The 21,084-nt window shown below is 32.1% G+C and overlaps 1 protein-coding gene across 1 annotated transcript in view; it reads left to right on the top strand.

Moving 5' to 3' along the window:
* Nucleotides 1-12,670, top strand: part of LOC124359345 (transmembrane 9 superfamily member 3) — a 46,892-nt gene extending 34,222 nt beyond the window's left edge. The window contains exons 7-11 of the mRNA XM_046812017.1: nucleotides 752-977; nucleotides 3,141-3,349; nucleotides 7,580-7,810; nucleotides 11,026-11,189; nucleotides 11,452-12,670. Coding sequence (XP_046667973.1) covers nucleotides 752-977; nucleotides 3,141-3,349; nucleotides 7,580-7,810; nucleotides 11,026-11,170 — 811 coding nt within the window. The 3' untranslated portion in view covers nucleotides 11,171-11,189; nucleotides 11,452-12,670. The remainder of the gene's footprint in view (nucleotides 1-751; nucleotides 978-3,140; nucleotides 3,350-7,579; nucleotides 7,811-11,025; nucleotides 11,190-11,451) is intronic.
* The last annotated feature ends 8,414 nt before the right edge of the window (nucleotides 12,671-21,084 follow it).

Here is a 21,084-nt window from a genome sequence, read left to right as displayed (position 1 = left end):
CGCTCAAGAATAATTCCTTTTCTAGGAAGTTTTATTTTTTTAGGACATTATCAGTACGCCAGCTGTATACACAATACCAATGGTAGCTTTTATTTCTTGAACAGTTGTTGGCTTTACATCTCTTTCTCTAATAAATTTATCTTTGTTCTTGCCAATCCAAATACTTGTGTTTTCTACAATTGAGTTTATACTTTCATCCGTAAATACACTTGAATTGGGGTTTGGAGATCTGCCACAATGTTTTGCTGTGGTTGTCAATTTAGGTGGTAGACTTATACTAGAATGATCTTCAAAAGCTGGTTTTACAGTACGATAAGTGTCTTATTGTTGGTGGAAATTATTTAGAAAAGTAGAGAAAACTAACCAGCTTTGATTTACAAATATAATGTTAGAAAAATTATTAAAATTTTCAAATGGTACTTAAAACACATTGTAAAACAATCCTACAGAATAGAGCAATATTGATCACTTGCAATTGAGATATTCAAATACATTTTACACCATAAGAAAAAACTCAAAAGTATATAATAACTAAAATAGAATTGGCATGCAAGAGTTGTCAATTCTATCAATGCACTTGGTTTTATTTATATAGTGAAATGTGTATGCTTTGATATTGGTAAACTATAATGTAAATTATTATTTATTAGCGAGTGTTGAAATCTACTATTTTATCGAATAACTTTCTTTGATTTGAGATAAATTGGAATGTGTTTGGCTACTAATTGTGTTAACTTAACGGTGTTTGTAGGAGAGGATCACTGCTGAGTACTGCCATATTTGTGTATGCGGCGGCCAGCCCTGTCAACGGTTACTTCGGTGGGGGGCTCTATGCCAGACTGGGAGGCAAGATCTGGATCAAACAAATGATTCTGTCAGCATTCATGCTGCCTGCACTTGTCTGTGGTACTGCCTTCTTTATCAACTTCATTGCTATCTACTACCATGCCTCCAGAGCTATCCCCTTTGGAACAATGGTGAGTACTGTATTTACTCAGTGCTACTGAAATAACCTTGAGCTTTACTCAGTTATTAAACCCAGTAAAGATGTCTTAATTTTTAATATATCATTAATATGCACACAAAGGTTTTTATATTTTCTTATAAAGTATATACTTTTTTTATATTTAAACGATAAAGTGCAACATTTTGAGATTGTTTCTGAATGACCAATAAAAATCTACTGTATAGTTTTTGAAGTTTAACTTTGTTATTATGGAAGTAAAATTGAGATGTTTGCCAGTATAGCTTGTTCTTAAGCAGATTTTAATTCCTTCAATTGAAAAAAATATAATGTATTTATGCACATGTAATGCACAATTTACACATAAGCAATATCACAAGTTAACTCCAAATTGCAAATATGAGAGACCTATAACATCAAGAAAAAGTGTTTGACTATCATCTAATGGGTTTAAAACGGCTCTGGTCTAGAAAGATGAAATAGTTTATAGGGAACTAGCAAGATCACAATTCATTAAGTAGCCCAAACATGTGGAAGTTGAACAGGCGACATATTGTGACTGTGTAGGGTGCTTGTTTGATTGTTTCCCAACGAATTTGGTCCATTAAAAGAAATCAATGCAGTTGTGTGTTGCTAAGTGTAATAATGGAGGAGTATTGCACTTTGAATAGGCATATCTCGCTTTTCTTGCCGAAAGGTATTAAGCAGTTGGTAAAAGTTTGTAGCATTAATTGTACATTATTCATGGAGAAAATCAATCAATAGTAGGCTTCCACAGTCCTAAAATATTGAAGAAGTACCACCAGTTTACAATGGATACAATTCAAATTGTATAAAAAATGTCACTCTTGAATATTGTTTTTAGTGCACAAATTCATCTAGGTTAGAAGGGTTATGATGTCAACCAGTCATTCAAGGGAAGTCATTCAGTGATGCCTTCAGCTTCTTTCCTTTAAGAGCTTTCAATTTTTGGGGCAGTAGGTTGTACAGCTTCTTGCCAGCATATGACAGTTTTCTTTCATACAGAGTTAGATGGTGAGCTGGTAGTAAGTAGTCTGCAGGATGTCGGGTGTAGTAGTCTTGGTGGTCAGCAACTCGAGGTAGGTTCTTCCTGTCAACATAGAATATAACCTCCCGGATACAGAGGCCAATCACTGTTATAGGTTTTAGATCCTTGAAGGCTTCTTTACTGGTGGCTCTGAGGCCCAGGCAATTAGGAATCCTTATTACTTTTTTCTCGAGACGCACTAGTCATTATAGGTTCTCTTTAGTTGTTCCTCCCCATGTTGCTATTCTGTATCGAATTGTGCGTGTCAAATATTTGCAAAGTAAGTAGTTTTTGCAGTTAGTGTGTTACTGATTGTTTTTATTCGCTTCAAGATAAAAAGTCTGGTATTTAATTTTTTACACAGCTTGTTGACATGCTGTGTCCATGATGTTTTTCATCAGTGGTCACTCCTATAAATTTTATGTGTGGTTTCATATCGACTTTGGTAGGGCTGGTACCTGGTTTCCCCTTCTACCAAAAGCTCGCTGGTTAGTCTTAGATATCAAAGTCTTTGTAGTGGCAGTACTGATAGACCATGTTCAATGAGGTATATGAGCTTATTTACAGTTGTTCAGTGGAGTTTTCTGAAGAGAGAATGGGCATATCATCTGCGTAGGAGCGTATGACACGGTCCATCCAGGTATTGAGTCATATTTGTAAATAAGATAAACAATACAGGGCCAAGGACTGATCCTTGTGGTACTCTCTATTTACAGGGAGTGGTATTGATCTTATTGTATGGATCTGTCCTCTTTCTGTTCCTGCTTAACTTCAACCAGTTAGCAGCATTGTTTCAGGTAGTTCTTAAACCAGTTAAGAGTAGTACCTGTAATGCCTACATGTCAGGTTTGTTTAACTCATATTAAAAGATGAAAACGCCATGTCACCCACTTCACCTATGGAATCTTGTTACAATTTGAACAATTACAAAATGACACCTAACATTTATGTTTTACTACTAACCTTATAGAATTTTTTAATAGGATGTTACTTTCTTATTAGATAGTGTTTTATTAATCTTCAAAAATTTGTAAAACTTTTGTATATTTTGGTAAACATGGAACTATTTAGTAACGATTTCACCAAACATGAGGATTTGATATGAACTTACAGAAGTGTTTGTGACAGGTGGCAGTGACATGTATCTGCTTGTTTGTGATTCTGCCTCTGACCATGGTGGGAACAGTGTTAGGTCGCAATTTGGCAGGCCAGCCTGACTACCCGTGCCGCATAAACGCTGTGCCACGGCCCATTCCTGAGAAAAAATGGTTCATGGAGCCGGCCGTCATTGTGGTACTTGGTGGTGTTCTGCCATTTGGCTCCATCTTCATCGAGATGTGAGTACCATCAAGCTTCTGTATTATGAAACCGTTCTTTAACCTGGCATTAATATTGTCAATTGATTAATAATATTGTGGTTGTAAAATATGCACATTTTTGTTGATTTTTTGATACTTGCTTTAAGAAAATCCTTTTTTTAGCCCTGTAGGAATGCAAGAAAAATTAACAGTAGATGAGGTTACACAATAGAATTGCAAATGCACTGTTTGGACAATCTCTTAACAACTTGGATACCTATAATAGACCAATGTAATATAAGTTAGTGAAATTACTTATTAAAGCAAATGTGCTATTGTAAATTAATATTATACACATACAACAAATATTTTGGAGTTGGGTTTTGCTAAAACTATTTTTTTCACAAAAATCAAAACATAATTTTTAGTTTATTCATGTTTTGGTTTCTGCATTTATACTTGACTATAAAATTAAATAAAAGTTGCACACATTTCTGTCAACGATCCAACTTTTTTGTTTTGACGAGACTAGTTTCGGGAAGGTTGTTCCATTGTCAATTCCTGTTCATGGCCGTACATATAAATTTAACTATATTTTAATTTCTTTGTTGTGTTTTCATGTTTGTGTGTTTATGTTAAGTATAATTTTATTTATTTTGACGTGTGCGGTTTTAACAATTTTACAACATGATTTGACAGTGGGACAGTGCTCCCGAAACTGGTTATGATCAAAATAAAAAAAGTTGGATTTGATGACGGAAAGGTATGTAAACTAAAATTTAGTCTGCTGTATTGGCTGGCTCATAAAAACTCAAATGTAATTGTATGGAAATAATTATTTTTAACTAATGTGACATTACAATCACGTTCAACCCTGATGGGATTGTGCATCATTTCACTCAAAACGAAAATAAAAACGAATGGAGTTATTTTTATGTAAAAAGTAACATTTCATCTACAAAAATTATATTATTTAGCAATATTAATGTAATGAAAGTAACTAAAACCCTTTTAAAAATCTTTTTATTACATACACGTGTTTCGGTTTTTAACCATCATCAGTGTACATTAACCTCTAAATAAATAATAAACAATTAGATATACACATGTGGACCTTTTAAACATATGTTAAATTTAAATGACACAGTTGTAATTTTCTCATTTGTAATCTGTATTTAATATTTTTTCAAAAATTGGATTTGTCTTATTTTTCAGATTACTATTTAAAATGTTATGAGGATCTTTATTATAATTTAGATAGATATGTAATCCTTCTTTTGTGTTTAATTTCTCTCCTTTCCTGTCGATATCTAAAATTTCCATGTTCTTTTCAATATTTGTGTAGTTATGATCAGTCTCCAATAAGTGTTCAGCAAAATTTGATTTTATTGTAGACATGTTATTTGTTTTCAAAGTTTGTATGTGTTCTTTAAACCTTTTATTAAAATTTCTTCCAGTTTGCCCAATATAATAGCTTTCACAGTCACTACAGTTAATTTGGTATATTCCAGATTGTTTGTATAATTCTTGTTTGTCATCATTTTGGTTCACTTTGTTTTCAATAAGTTTAAATGTATTATTTCTTGTTTGGTGACTGATGGAGAATTTTGAAAGGTTTTTCGAACAGCTTTGTTTAATTTAGTATTGAATGGGTACACATATATATTTCTGAATTTCTGTAGTATTAAGATTAGGAAGTATTTTGTTGGTTTTATTGATTTTTCTTAATCATTTTGTCTACAATTTGGGGTTTATATCCATTTTTGACAGCTAGTTATTTTATTATTTTAATTTCTTTACTTTTATTCTCATTACTCATTGTTATATTTAACATTCTGTTTACCATTGAGTGAAATGCTGCTAATTTGTATTTCCAAGGATGGTTAAAGGATGATGGTATTAGAAGATCTGATTGGGTTGTTTTTCTATAAATTTCAAATGAGTGATTTCCGTTAAGATTAGAAATACTTATATCAAGAAAGTTAATTTTGACTTTTTGGATTTCTTTAGAAAACTTAATTGTTGGTGATATAGAATTGAGAAATGTTAAAAAGTGTTCTGCTTGGTTCTCATCTCCATTAACCCTAGAACTGGCGGTCATTTCATCCTGTAGTGTCGGGCTGTTTTGGAGCTTCGCGCAAGGTTTTTTTAAAAAAATTATTAAAAATATAAAATAAAAGCAATATAAATAAGAGTATATATTTTTGTGTTCAGAATTAAACGTAGAATTGCACTATATTGTAATATTAACCATCAAAAATTTTCTAATAAACACTTTTTTTAATCAAATATAAAATTTACGAAAAATATTTCTTAAATTTGGGGGGGACCATACCTAGAAAATGAAGTTATAGTGAGAAATATTTATAAGTGAGATAGCCATTCTGTGTCAAATTTTATCTAGTTTCAGAAAAACATAAACATTATACACATTTATGAAAGCATCATAAAGCTATAGAACAAAAAGCAGCGATGCGTTAAATTCTGAAAATCGGGTGTACACGTAAGACTTTGGTAAAACAAGTTTTGCTAATACATTTATCTATGAATACATGTTATTTTGCATATTTTATTACTTAGAATAAAATAGAATATACAGTACTAATGAAATAATTACCATAAATTATTTTTTGAAAAGTAAAAAAAGTTAAATTTTTCCATTATTCAAAAATTTTGCGAAAAATTTTCATTCAGCAAAATATAAAATAGTTTCTAAAGCTTGTACTATATCAAAATTTATAAATTTATGGTTTATAAGTAATAGGAAATATTATGTAGTTAGAAAACTATAAATATAACTAAAGATGTTGAAAAAATATAGAATAACCCAAACAGTTATTATATATAACCAAAGAAATTACAGGAAATATATATTTTATTGTGAAAACTATCTATTTACTAAAAATAAATAGTTACTTCAGAGCTAAAAGAGTGCTATAAATAACGTTTAGTAAGTGAAAACAATAACAAACTATGTGAAATGAATTTTAGCCAAGTCATTTTGCCATAGCCTACACAAAGCCGGTAATTTCTCAAACATATTTCAGTAAATAGAAATTGATTTATTCTAAAATATATATGTTTACACTACTACGACATCAAACAACACACTACACATTAAATACGACACTAAAACACGCGTAAAACTATTAAAACTTACAAATATCCACAGCTCGGCACGAAAGTGATACAGAACGGCAGCGGCAATATGGCGGTCACAACAAACGGCGTCGCGTTTTCTTTTACGTTCAAAATAACAAGCTTGCTACGTCATAACCATAATACAAAGAGGAATAAAACTCATCTGTTCCTTAGCAATATTCTTCCCGAATCCAATGGTGCATGAATTATATCGATACGTTACCGGAGTATATTATAAAAAGTAATTATACGAGGGAATGTTTGATCGACAAAATTTTGACGGTTAACACCACAAAAGCGGCATTAACCGACATAATTATGTCGATTAACAGTTCTAGGGTTAAAAAGACATAATATATCATCCACATATCTAGCAATACTATTACTGTGTGTATTCAAGAGTTTTAACGCAAATATTTGGTCAGTGAGAAATATGTCTACTCCATTAGTACAGATGATGCCAGGGTGATGTCAGAGTACTTTTTATATAAAAAAACCTTTTTATTATAATACTAAATGAATACAATAGGATAAAAGCTAAGTTTGGGACTTTGGATGCTATACCCTGAAATAGAGCTGGCCTTGGACGTGTTAACATCCCAAAATAAATATAAACTATTAGGCATTTATGAAATATTATAAAATATAACAATAAATTAATGATTAGTTAATACATCATAATCTAGTGTTTACAAAGAAGGAGGCACATATACAGGAGCAAAATTTATTAGATCATTGCCAGATTTAATAAGAAGAGAAAACAACATTAACAAATTTAATAGTTGATTAAGGGATTATTTAGTTAATGTAGTATTATATTTAATTGAGGAGTTGTACAACGTGTAGATCTATTTTGTAAAATGATTATGTGTTGCATAAGACCTAGTTTTAAGAACACATTGTAATTAGAAATTACAAATGACACTATTCATCGTACACTGTTATACATGTTATCTATATAAAGCTATTTGAAATTGAAATGCAAAACACATCTCTATTCAGAATCGTTGACTTCAACAGCAATGGTTTATATTTATTTTAGTTTCCTTGAATCAAACTTCCTTTGAGTTATCTGTCTCATAAATATCTCAAGGTTACTCTGTAGAATACATTTTCATTTATTTTCAGGTACTTCATATTTACATCATTCTGGGCATACAAGATATATTATGTGTATGGCTTCATGCTCCTGGTGTTTCTGATACTGATGATTGTGACGGTCTGTGTGACGATTGTGTGCACGTACTTCTTGCTCAACGCAGAGGACTACCGGTGGCAGTGGACCAGCTTCCTGGCAGCAGCTTCTACTTCTGGTTATGTTTACATGTACTCCTTCTACTATTTCTTCTTCAAAACAAAGTAAGTCTCTACAAAATAATCTAATTTAGTGCAGTCATTGAAGCATTATTGCTCCGAATTTTTTTACTGTGAACCGAATTGCATACAATTTTGGAATTAGGTTCATCTTACCCTTAATTTCAAAAGTGAAAATGATTTGAACTCCGCAACCACCCTGGGGGTGGTTGCCACCCCTTCTCAGGGGTGAATTTTTTTTGCTTCAAAATAACCTCGGATATCGATAGAAGGCATCATTTTAAGCAAAAAATCATCTATAAAGTTTTTCGAAAAATCCAATACTTTTCAAGTTACTGGCAATTGAAAATTTGCAATTTTTTCACGTTTTTCATCGGTTTTTTGCAAATATCTCCAAAAATAAACGTTTTATCAAAAGTTTTATAAAAAACAAAATTGTAGCAGGTAATAAAATGAACAATTTGGTTTTTTATAAAGTATTCTAAGTGCAATATTAAGCTAGATATTAAAGATCAAAGCCGTATTTTATTTTGTCTGAAATTTAATCAATGTTGTCAATGCCATCTAGCGGCAAGCAGATGCATTTTAGGCATTCTAATAAAAAAGAGTTTTGTAGTGCTTGAAATAAGCTTTAAAATGAGCACTATTAAATGCCTTTTGCACGTAAAGTAAGTGAGCTGTATTGCAAATAAGAGGAGCATCTAATGTTTTTTCTTTGAAATCAATGGGTTTCATAAGTGCCATTTCCACCAAAATTAAAATTAATCGGATTACGCCTAGAATTAACTTTATTATGAAGAGTTTGATAGATTGTATCAGTTTTGCTGCTTCTGGACACATATTTTTCCAAAAGGTCACGATTAAAAACAATTCCAAATTTTAAAAAACCAACTTTTTTAATAATATCTCAAAAATGACTACAGATACGTATAAAAGTGTAGGGATGAAAAATTTAGGTATTTTTCTGACAAACAATTTGGTTCTTTTTTTTTTCTCACAAAAATTGACGGAGATATGATTGTTTAAAGAGCGCGTGGCAGCGCAATAACAGCCTCTCTTAAGCCCTTTAACCCTTCACCGTTTGCGAAAAAGGTTTTTTACTATATATTTCAATGAAGGATGTTGTAACTCTCTTAATTACCTTTACAATGTTTTTTTATAAATTGTGATAGCATGAAAATTAAAGGAGTTGTGGTCCAAAAACTTATCATATTTTTTTCTACTTAGTAACTGAAAATTTCGGAGTGTGAATATTTGGAGCAATGTGAAAGTACGCAGCATAATAGAGACCCAAAACTATTGTAATGTGTATATATATACATAATATGGCTCATATATTTTGGAAACGTAGGCATGAATACATACCAACGTTTTTATATGTATATATAACACATTTGAGTGAATTTTATATAATTTGTAAATATTTTATTCAATAAATGGCAATTTTTTACTCTAAATTAAATTGCTTTTAAATATGTAATCATATATATTTACTGTTTTAATTTAGGGGTAGTTTTAAGGGTAGAAAAGCTTAAGAATATGATAATCATTTTCGAGAGTGTGGAATAATACAGTCGACTCTCGATAACTCGAATTTCAAGGGAACGGCTGTTTTCTTCGAGTTACGTATAGTTCGACTTAAGAATAGTTCGAGTTATAGAGGTAATATTTCACTAAATTCGACTTACAGAGGTAAACAAAATAAAATTCGAGTTATAGGGGTACAAATAAACTATGTTTTTTATTCCCTACATCCTTTACAAAACTAATTTATGTACTGTAAGTACATACAGCATTTGTACTTACTGTCACACTGCAATGTATGCCTACAATTCATACGTACATACAATTAAAATTTGAAAATAATCTGTAATCTTCTTCTGCCTAAGGCTTTTTTCAGAATTTAAGTCTATAATGTTCTCAATAACAACAACAGCAGAGAACACGTTGTCTGGTACGTCACTTGATTGTTCTAAGTAGCTACGTAAAGTGTTCACTGCGGTCTTTTGTAGACAGTCGGACAATTCAGCGACATGTCCAGACCTGTTCGGCTAGGTCTATGACCTAACACAGGTTCGCTGTAAACACAGCACAGCTTCGTGTTAGCGAGGGTTGATCTGAAAATTTCGAGTTGTAGAGGTAATGTATTTAAAGACTTCGACTTATCTACTGAACTTCGAGTTATAGAGGTAATTTTTCTGTTACTTCGAGTTATTGAGGTAAAATTCAGGTACAAAATTAATTCGAGTTACGCATGGTTTTTTTTCGAATTAGGCAGGTTTTCTCAAGGGAACGGAAAAAAATTCGAGTTATCAAAGAATTCAACTTATTGAGGTTCGAGTTATCGAGAGTCGACTGTATTTAAATCCTTTTCATTTTATAAAAAAAATGTTAACAATTTTTTATCAAGGGGTAGTTTTCAAGGGTTGAAAGGGGATTAAAAATGTTATAATTATTATAGAGAATATAAAATATTACTTACTCTATACTTACATCTTTTTATGTCATACCAAAGTATTTTTTGTGGTTTTTTTCAATTTATGGGTTGTTTGCAAGGGTTGTAAGATTTTCAAGGGGTTGAAAATGATTTTAATATGAGGTACTTGTGTTAGAAAACACTTTACAATTTCACCACTTACTATTAGACTTGTGTTCTAGCGATAAAATGGCTCAATGTCAATTTTTCCATTAAGGGGTTGTTTACACCCCTTAAAAATAATAGGCAGAGTTCAGATCATTTTCACTTTTGAAGTTAAGGGCAAGATGGGCCTAATTCCAAAATTTCATGCAAATCGGTTCACAGTAAAAAACTTCGGAGGTAAGACCGTATTTTTCGCTTCAATGACTGCACTAATTCACCTACATGTGACACTGTTGTATATTTGTTTATGCACCAGAATTTGGCCAAAATGTGTACCTACCTATTCAAAAAATCTTGACTAGTGTAGTTTTTAGGACCACAGTTTTTATATTCATGTAAATATTTTTTATTGTTGATGTACATGAAATAGTAAAATTAGGCCAGATAATTCAGATGATAATGATATTAACCACCATTTCTCGGTGGAACAATGGTTTGCTGTTCTCCAAATGGACACAAGAAGTTAACCCAACCATTAGCCACCTTATTTGTTTTGTTACACTTTCTCAACTGAGGGTTACTTATTAATTAATGAGTAATTTATTATATTCGTCACACCATTAGCAGTTTTCTCATCTCAAAGTGTAACAGTATATGCAACTTCTATCTGTGTGAACAGAATGTATGGGCTGTTCCAAACTGCGTTCTACTTCGGCTACATGGCGTTGTTCTCTGCAGCCCTTGGCATCATGTGTGGCACGGTCGGGTACGTTGGCACCTCGTTGTTCGTGCGAAAGATTTACTCTACCGTCAAGATCGACTGAACTGCCAACCTTTCCAGAGGTAAATAAAAGTGTGAAGTTGGTCAGCAGTTCACATAATTATGCTGTTGTAGTAGACCAATGAATATGGTTATGTATAAATGAAGAGCATGCAATAGTCATGTCTAAGAATAAAGAGTAGAGGCTTTTTCTCTCTACCTAATAAATACATAAAATTTATTTTTTCTAAATTCATGGACGGTGTATCTGTGATAGTAATATGTTTAAAATTTAGAAAACAAGACTTAAATAAATTATTAGCTTGTGTTATATGACTGTTTCAGATCTCAAGAAAATATCCATCACTATCGGTCTATGACTCCAAGCTTGTTAAAGCTCTCCAAATCTCCACTTTCTTGAGTTCTTATTTTTATTTCAATGTATGGGTTAATGTAATATGTAAGTAATGTCTGATTGTACAACTTTACATGATATACAGTTTTCTTGTAAATAAGAATTTATCTTGTAATCTTTTAATAAACCAATGTGTTAAGAACAGATCCTTATTATCTTATGATGAAATCAGTGTAGTATTGCGTTGGCTGTGTACAACTTTAGACTTCTAAGACACTATTTCTTTGTAGGTTAAAAGTGGCACAAATTTTGTTTGGATGTTGCTATGGAATATTCTATAATGTTGAGACAAAGTCTTCGATATTCTGTAATTTTCATTGCGGTAAAGTCCAATGATAAATTCTTATTCTTGATAGGTTTTATTTTATTTGTTCAAAAGAACTGGCAGCAAGTTGTAAGCGGTCACTACTGAAAACTGAATAAATACAAATTTGTCAACTGACAATGTCATGTTTCTAGTCCTAAGAAAAGTTCTTTTGAAGGAAACTTAAATGGTTTTTAACTTAATGATTGTATTAAAATAAATTTGTTTTGAAGTTGTTGAGCTTTAAACCTGAGTCAGGCATTCAGTTTTTGTGAATGCATTAAACTTGTGATTTATTTACATATTTGTGATACATATTATGGTGAACCTAAAGTACATAATGGAACAAATAAACAAATCTTAGTCTTTGTTTCGTCTAAAAATGTTTGTTTAAATAAGTTTACCTTCTTTACAAAACTGTTTGCATTTCAGTACTAGAAAAGAATAATGTCCCTAGGAATAAAAAGTTTGCCTTGCATTCTATGTACTTTTATGAAAACATTTGAAACACTACTGCCGACACAGTGTTTCACATATTTTATTTTATTATTTTGTAGTTGCTTGATATATTTATAATTTTTGTTAACATTTGATACATGTTGTATTATATTGAAAACGTATAACCTTTGTAAATAGACCACCTAGATACTGTATGTGGAGTTAGTGAAGTTGTTTTATAGTATTTTTTATCATTTAGAGTCCTGTACATAGATGTCGGATAGAGTAAGTGTTACAAGCGCTCTGCACTGTGTGTAATAAGCAAATAGGATCACTGAATTGTGTTTTACAACTGTCCCAACTATTGGATGTACTATTTTAATAAAGACAGCGGTTTTAAAACCAAAGATGTTAATTTTTTTGTGTCTGTGGCTCTAACGTTGCATTATTGGAAGTATACAGGTAACACATCTGTCAAAATGTTCTCTTTGTGTTCAACAGCAGGTTTATCTTAACAGAGTTTTATTTATAAATAACATACCTAATATGAATAAACCTTTAACACTTTTTAAACTTTTATTTTTATTTATTTTATTTTTGAGGCTACATCTCTAACAGAGTTTTATTGATTAGCATTAGTCGCTGCTTGTTACATATTAATATTCAATCTACTGTGCCTACTAACCAAACTAGGCTTAGACTTGCAACTTCAAAATCAACCTCACCTAGTTAGACCTTCGTGTAAGAACAGGCAAGTACTGAGTTATTCTTCTTCCTCAGAGGATGAGGATAATAATAACGACGATAATGTTATAACTTGGGATAACATTAAGGAAGGATAATAATAACGACGATAGTGTTATTATAACTTGGGATAACATTAAGGAAATTGAAAATCAGAATTTTAACCATAGAGTTCCTTTCTTGAAACTTCAGGATCCAAGTACTCAATTTTTTAATTTATTTGTAACTGAAACCAGCAGGCATTTTACTTAACAATAGCTTTAAAATTTGAAAATCTTATCACCATACAGTCGCTGTAGAAATTTGCTACCAACATTTGTTTTGGTGTTAAAAGCGTTCATCACTGTAATTTTGAATATGGGTAATTCAATGTATGGGGAATATGTAATTTTGAGCCAGCCATAAAATCATATTGGTCAAAGTAAACTTCACAGTTGATGCCATGATTTTCTAGAATGTTTACTAGAAATAAGTTTGATGCTCTTTTGGGATAGTTTCATGTAGTAAACATTAAAGCTCTCCCAAAAATCAATGAACCTGGTTATGACTCAACCAGGACTCAAATTGGAAATCATTTTAAAAATTTGGAGAACCAAAATTGAAAATTTATAGATTAATGTTAAATTTCTATTGATCTGAAGTTTTTCAACTTCAAAATCGTTGAATTAATATAACAGTATGTTACACGCTCATTTCTTCTGAGATCAAATCCAAATCTCATATAATAATTTTGTTTCTCTCAAGTCTTGTACCCAAAGCCACAGTCATGTCGTACATCACTCTATTACAATAAGAAAAACAAGGCAGTTTGAGTACGTTGACCAACAATAGTTTCATGTAAAGCGGCAAAAACTTTTGCAGTTTTTTCAGTGAATGTATTGATGCAAAAACTTTCTTAAAAGTCTCTGTCACTGCATCAGTCTAGCTTAAAGTACAGTTTATTGCCAGGCCTAAGTTCTTAACTTTATCATAATATGGTAGTGCAGTTCCATTTACACTAACTTTATGTACAGATGTGAAATATTGATCAAAGATTGAGATCAGTAGTGAGATATCACAATCAGTTAAGTTTTTTGTGGTTTAGTTTATTACGTACAACACAAACAACTGAGGACCAAGTATGGAATCCTGAGAAACACGGCACTCAAAATTCTGACAATCAGATGTTACATCATCTATTCGTATACAGTGCCTTCTGCCAGAAAGATAAGACCCCAGCCATTGCGGGACATTTTCTGAAAAACTAGTGATTCTCAATTTTGCCAATAGTAGTCTGTAGTTTGCACAGTCAAAAACCTTTGAAAAATTAATATCAGTATTGTGCTTAGTTTTTGGTTAATTGCGAATTGTTTGTCATCAGTGACTTTCAGTAAAGCAGTTTCTGTACCAAGTACTGTTCAAAATCCTGATTGTAAACTATTAAGAAGATTGTACGTTTTTGTGAGTTAAATAATCAGTAATCTGGCAGTGCACAATTCTTAGAGGCCTTTGGATTGAACAGAGAGAATACTAATTGGTCTAAAGTCTTGAGCAAGATGTACGAACTGAGGTCTTGTTCAAGGGGCGGACAATGGCATAGTTCCAAAGTGGGGGCAAAATACCATGTCTCAGCGATATGATGAACTTATGTGATTATTGGGAGAGTCGCAAAAAGAATGGTTTTCATTAATCGAATCTTATACCGTACGAACCTTCAGCATTACTGCCAATACGACAAAATGGCTTTCAACATGTCTGATTGTATTACAGGTTTAAAAAAAGTAAATTTTACATATTCTTGCTGATTAATAGGCATATTTAGAAGTTCGTTAGTATAATCTGTAACTTTGTTTGTACTGACAGTCTGACAACAATAAACAAAATAGTCATTAAGATCATTTAAGGATCAGAGGAAAAGCACAGTGTTTGCCCAAACCAAGTTTCTAACATTGCAACCCGATTCACCAGATGGCTGGGGGTCAGTAACAACTACGAGAAGGTCCAGAAAGATGTCTGACTCAGCAGTGTGATGTTTCGGGCATAGTGGCAGTATTGTCATGTTGGTGGAGTTGAATAAGGTTATCAGTTGCTTAGTATTATCTGTCTTTTTTAGTTTGTGTTAAAGTCACCAATAATCAAGACTCGACTGTAGCCTGGCATGTTGTGTAAGAGAGTATTTTCAAAGTCTGTCAGATAATCTATTCTGGGAGCCAATAACACACTGAGCAATAAGACATATCTAATGCAGATAAATCAATTTCAATGAACATGAACTCAGTATTCAGCCCGAGCCCGATACTCAGCCTGCCCGAGTATTCAGAGGGAGATGCGGACAACAGTCAACATCTCAGAACCTCTCATAAAAATAAACTGTAATGCTACCACCAATTTTTGAAATGCTTTCATCTCCACACTGCGCCATGATTCTGATGCGCCAATAATTTCAAATGTTTTAGGTTGAAAAGTTTCTCTGATTTCGTCTATATGTCCAAATAGTAATATGAACAGCCTTAAAGAGTTTCTGATCAGGAGAGTGTTAAAGACATGAAATTGCGTTTGTGGGAGAAGAGGGCTGACCGAGGACAGCGGTTGTCACTGCGTGAACCCGCTCATTAAGTACAGAAAAAGAGAAAATTATATTTAAAATTTCCAGGAGTCCAGAAGATTATGTAAATTAGGCCAGTGAATAAATGGCTGGAATTCACTTTCAGTCTCAAGTAATTCCAGTGACAGTTGAGTCGGCCTTGTTGAAGAAAATATATACAAAGAGAAACCTTCTTTGGTCAAAAAGCGTTTACTTTCAGCCCTAGTAATCTATTTTCAGTTTTAGATATCTTCAGTGCCATAAGTTGAGTTTGTCTCAACAAAATATAGCACTCATACATACAAAGTTCTAAGAAACGTACTTCCGCAAAAAAAGTAACGGTCTTAAAATCTGTAGTCAAAGCTGGACAGTAACTTTGTCTCTTATATCTGCATTACACTACTGATCAAATACTGCTTACTTCATGTTTGCTAAAATGTACGTTTAAAAGTATAGTCTAGCTAAAATTTACAATTTTACCATCAGCAGAAAAGGTTGGATTAACTCTATGCACTTGAAGGCAGTATTTATAATTTGTCCTTGGAGCTCGTATGGCCAGCTCTAATGGCCACCGCCATTTTCTCAGAAGCACAGATTAAGTTTTGCTGTAATGTTATTTCAGCGTGTATGTTCAGCTGTACTGGCAAGATATAATACGTCCATAGCTCGTAAGGCCAGCACCACTGGCCACTAAACATAGCAGCTATTTTCTAATTTTCCCTTTGTTTTATAATGAGTGTTGAGTGCTGAAACCTATCGAGCAGCTTTATTTTAAAGTAAAGCAGTAATTTTTTAATATAATTTTTCTCTGAACATTTACTGTGCAAATAAGACGAATGACACATAGTGGGCCTATACACTGAAGTGATAGAAACCTAAAAAATTTTACTAAAAGACATGTGCTAACTATTCTTGACTACATATAGGTATTAATTAAAAAAATGTTATTCCTTAAAAAATGTAAAATAGTTCATGTCTGAGTAACACTTACAACATAACAATAACATTAATAGAATTTTATTTACATATCTTTGTTAACAATATAAGTAAAAGAGTTAAATTTCCCAAATGTATGTTTATCTTTGTATTGGAAAGATTAATTACAAATAAATTTTAAATTATTTTTCATTTCTTCTTTAAATTACTATGCGAATAAAAAATTGAAAAATAATTTAGATTTGGGGAGGCAAACAATTATGGCTGTTGAGCTGCCAATGAAAGTAGCACGGCCATACAAGTTGCGAGGACAAACTACAGCAAAACTAATGCAAGCTGCCTGCAACCTTAGTGTAGCCAGTGCTTCTGGCCTTTCAAACGCAAAGGGTTCATAATAATAATTGTTGCTTTCAACCTCATTCTATGTTTAGACTATACATTGACACATATTTTAAAAATAGGAATTAAATTAACTAAACATATGATAGTATTGTCATAATACAATGTTGACATAGAGCAGTTGATTACATTTAACAGGCTATTTGAATGAAACAGTTCACTTAAACAGGAGACACAGAGCTAAAAATAATATATAGTACTAACAAATACTAGTTTTCACGCTTGGTTTTTGGGAAACAAATTAGATTAATTAGCAACACAATTTTGCCTTTCTAAAACTTGTCACAGTATTGTAATACAACAAATAGCACAACACTGATAAGAATAAACTATTTTTAGTGCTATATTTTACAAAAAATATACAATTACTGGCTTGTAAACATGGCCGCAAACAAACTAACAAACAAACTAACACGGCATGGACTATGCATTGCTCAACAACTATGACAGTTTATGAAGAACAAGATCATCATAATTATAAAGCTGTTTATAGACCAAAGTGAAAGAAAAAGATTTGGTTAGATGCTTCAAATAATGTTGTACTATATTATAAAATTCAATACATCAAAATTGAAATGCTGCGGCACTCATATGGGTTAACAATTAATATTCTTTTAAAACCTAAAAATAGGACTACGCCATTTTTCAGAGGTAACCAAACATCTTGATAATTGTGTCCAGAGTTTTCTTCTACAAAATTTTGTTTGAAAACTCATAGTTGGCTGAGCTTTAGTGAAATCTATCACTCATGAGGTTGGAAAAATGTCATTTCTGTTTGTCTGTCTGCATGATATCTTGAAAACGAACTGATTATATATATATAATTTCAATAAACATTTAATCACAAAAAGTACTTGTTCCGCCGGGACTCGAACCCGGATCTCTCACTTGCCGGGTGAATGTGCTACCATTACACCACAGAGCCCTTACTTTTTACGATTCAATTATATTGTATTTGGCCGTATCTGTCACATATGCGTTTAAATAACCAAACATAACATATACAGGGTGATTCATGAAGTTCTCCCCCCACTTCTACAGCACATTGTACTATTAAAAATAATGAAAAAAATGTTATATAAACATAGGTCCGAAAACGCTTCGTTAGCGAGTTACAGCTAGCGAAAGATTTCGCCTGAATTCCTGGGTAAAGAGTAAAATAAAGCCATACTGAACTTTTGGAAAGGTTAATTAAGTAAGAAAATATCGTGGATTCTTATGTATTTTTACCTGATAAAGCTAATAAAATAGGTTTCAGAACTGTACCTGTATAGTTTTTGAGGGATTCAGGGTTAAATGCAAAAAATTGGGGCACGAAACAATGTTTTTTTAAGTTTGATGTACAATAACTTTGTTAAATTGGTAATAAATACATAAAATCAACAAACATTAATTGTAGAGAATTTAATTCTGAGAAAATTAATATAAATGAAAGTCTAAAATAAAACAGAAATAAGTACCAAAAAATCGATTTTATTTAGTATAATACATTACTAGTTTTAAGCAAAATGAATCAGGTTGGGCCAACCATACGCACCTTTTTATAATAAGATGTTCGAAAATGAGGCCATCATTATCAATACATTTTGCAGCACGTTTTGTGTATTGCTTTTGTTGCGTTTCTTAATTTTTTTTCAGGACTTCCCTGTATCTGCACAGCCGAATTCCATAATACGGGCAAATTAATTCATCACGAGAATTCACTTTTGTCTTGTATACAATGTCTTTCATCCATCCCCAGATGCAATAATCCAATGGAGATAGATCTGGTGATCTTGGTGGCCAAGGGTGAGGCCCTCCACGACCAATCCAGTGTCCAGGAAATTGATGATTTAAAGTAAGCAGAAACGGCACGTGAAAAGTGGGGAGGTGCTCCGTCATGCTGGAAGTACAAATTTTGTCTGAGATGTAAAGGAACATTCTCTAACAGCTGCGGCAACTCTTCTTGAAGGAAATGCAAACAGAACTCAGCATTTAGGCGTCCAGGTAATATGAAAGGTCCAATCAGCCGATTGTGCAAAAGGCCACACCAGACATTGACGCTAAATCGGTGTTGAAAGTTCTGTTCCACTACCTCATGTGGATTTTCTTCTGCCCATGAGTGTTCATTGTGCAAGTTATTGACACCATCCCGAGTGAATTGTGCCTCATCCGTAAACAAAATACGCTTGTAGAGTTGATTATTAATATTCAAAAAGTTGCAAAACTCCAAGCGAAGCGGACCATCCCCTAGCTGTAGATGTTGAACCTTTTGTTTATGAAAACGGATAAAATTTGTTTTCGATTAAGTGACCTCCACACCGTTGACTGTGAAAACTCCTATCCGCCTAGAAATACGTCGTGTACTTACACTGGACTGCGATGAACAGCATTAATAACAATATCATCATCAAGTTGGACAGCTTGTTCATAATTGGTTCTAGTACTTGGTAGTGATCCTGTTTCCCGAAGAGTACGAAAAGTTCCTGAAATTGTTTTGGTATCTGGAATCCTCCTATTAGGGTAACGTAGTTCAATATTCTTCTACAGCAGCTCTAGCATTACCATTACAGTAACCCAAAATAAAAAACCATATCAGCGTATTCCTCTGATGTAAATAAGTAAGGCATTTTTTCGCTGAATAAACAATCGAATTATAACTCACAGAAAAATTGCATTTAATAACACGATTCACAGAACCCGATCTCCTGCTGTAGCTTACAAAACACCACTAATACACAGTTCTAACGTAACAGTACAGAATACCATTGTTGATCAGCTGTTATTCGTGCGTTACCAACTTAGAAATTAATAAAACAAAAAACTGCATTTCGATGATTAGTAAAAAATAATGGGAAAATGTTTGCTTCATTTATTTTTCGAACATTTGATGTAAATTTTTATTTAAAAAAAAATACAATGTAATAAAACATGATATTTTATTTACAAACAAATTTATTTAACAGTTAATCTTGTTTTCTCAATTTATCCTCATCATTAAGGAACAAACATTTTGTTTTTTGTTTTATTTTAACCAAATACCGTACGGTATTTCTTTACAGCTAGTAATGTATTATACTGAATAAAATCGATTTTTTTGGTACTTATTTTCTGTTTTATTTTAGACTTTGATTATATCAATTTTCTCAGAATTAAATTCTCTACAATTAATGTTTGTTGATTTTTATGTATTTATTACCAATTTAACAAAGTTATTGTACATCAAACTTAAAAAAACATTTGTTTTCGTGCCCCAATTTTTTGCATTTAAACCCTGAATCCCTCAAAAACTACTACATGTACAGTTCTGAAACCAATTTTATTAGCTTTATCAGGTAAAAATACATAAGAATCCACGATATTTCTTACTTAATTAACCTTTCCAAAAGTTCAGTATGGCTTTATTTTACTCTTTACCCAGGAATTCAGGCGAAATCTTTCGCTAGCTGTAAACTCGCTAACGAAGCGTTTTCGGACCTATGTTTATATAACATTTTTTTCATTATTTTTACTAGTACAATGTGCTGTAGAAGTGGGGGGAGAACTTCATGAATCACCCTGTATATATATACACACACACCCTTGAAATTATGAATCAGGCTTCATTTCTATAATAGTTTGTTAGCAAATATTTTTACATTGGTTTTATGGGAATCCATGATGAAAGAAAACAGCATAAATACAGTTTTAAAGAAACTCAATATACAGATTCAATAACCCATAAGAGATTCAAACATGTGCCATATTAACACATGTAGTCTAACTATCCCAATACATACATAATTTTAAAGTGACTCGTGTATATAATTTTACTATTTATTATTATATGGAAATTAATTTTAACGAGTAAAAATGTAAACTTTATTCTTGCATGAAACTTCATTTTTACAAGAATGAGTTCTGTGATGTATAATTTTTGAGTCAACTTCTTTATTGTATGGTTGTCTGTCTGTCTATATGTCACACAATATGTGGTGGTGGCGGCATACTCTTACTTTGTATTATTAAGGTTGCATGAGATGTTTAATTAACTCATGCAAATAACACATGCAAAATAAATCTCACAATTTAATTCTCCAAGTGCTGAATTTATGGTCTGGCCTTCAGACTTAATTTATTTTAGAAAACGAATATAACTCAAGTAATTGTTTACTTTCCCAGTTAACAAATTATCATGTTTAACATAAAGAAATAATTATT

This window comes from Homalodisca vitripennis, chromosome 4, assembly GCF_021130785.1.
Source record: "Homalodisca vitripennis isolate AUS2020 chromosome 4, UT_GWSS_2.1, whole genome shotgun sequence".
In the NCBI taxonomy this organism is placed as follows: domain Eukaryota; kingdom Metazoa; phylum Arthropoda; class Insecta; order Hemiptera; family Cicadellidae; genus Homalodisca; species Homalodisca vitripennis.
Note: the sequence above shows the minus strand (reverse complement) of the source record. Positions and strands in the feature narration are given on the sequence as shown.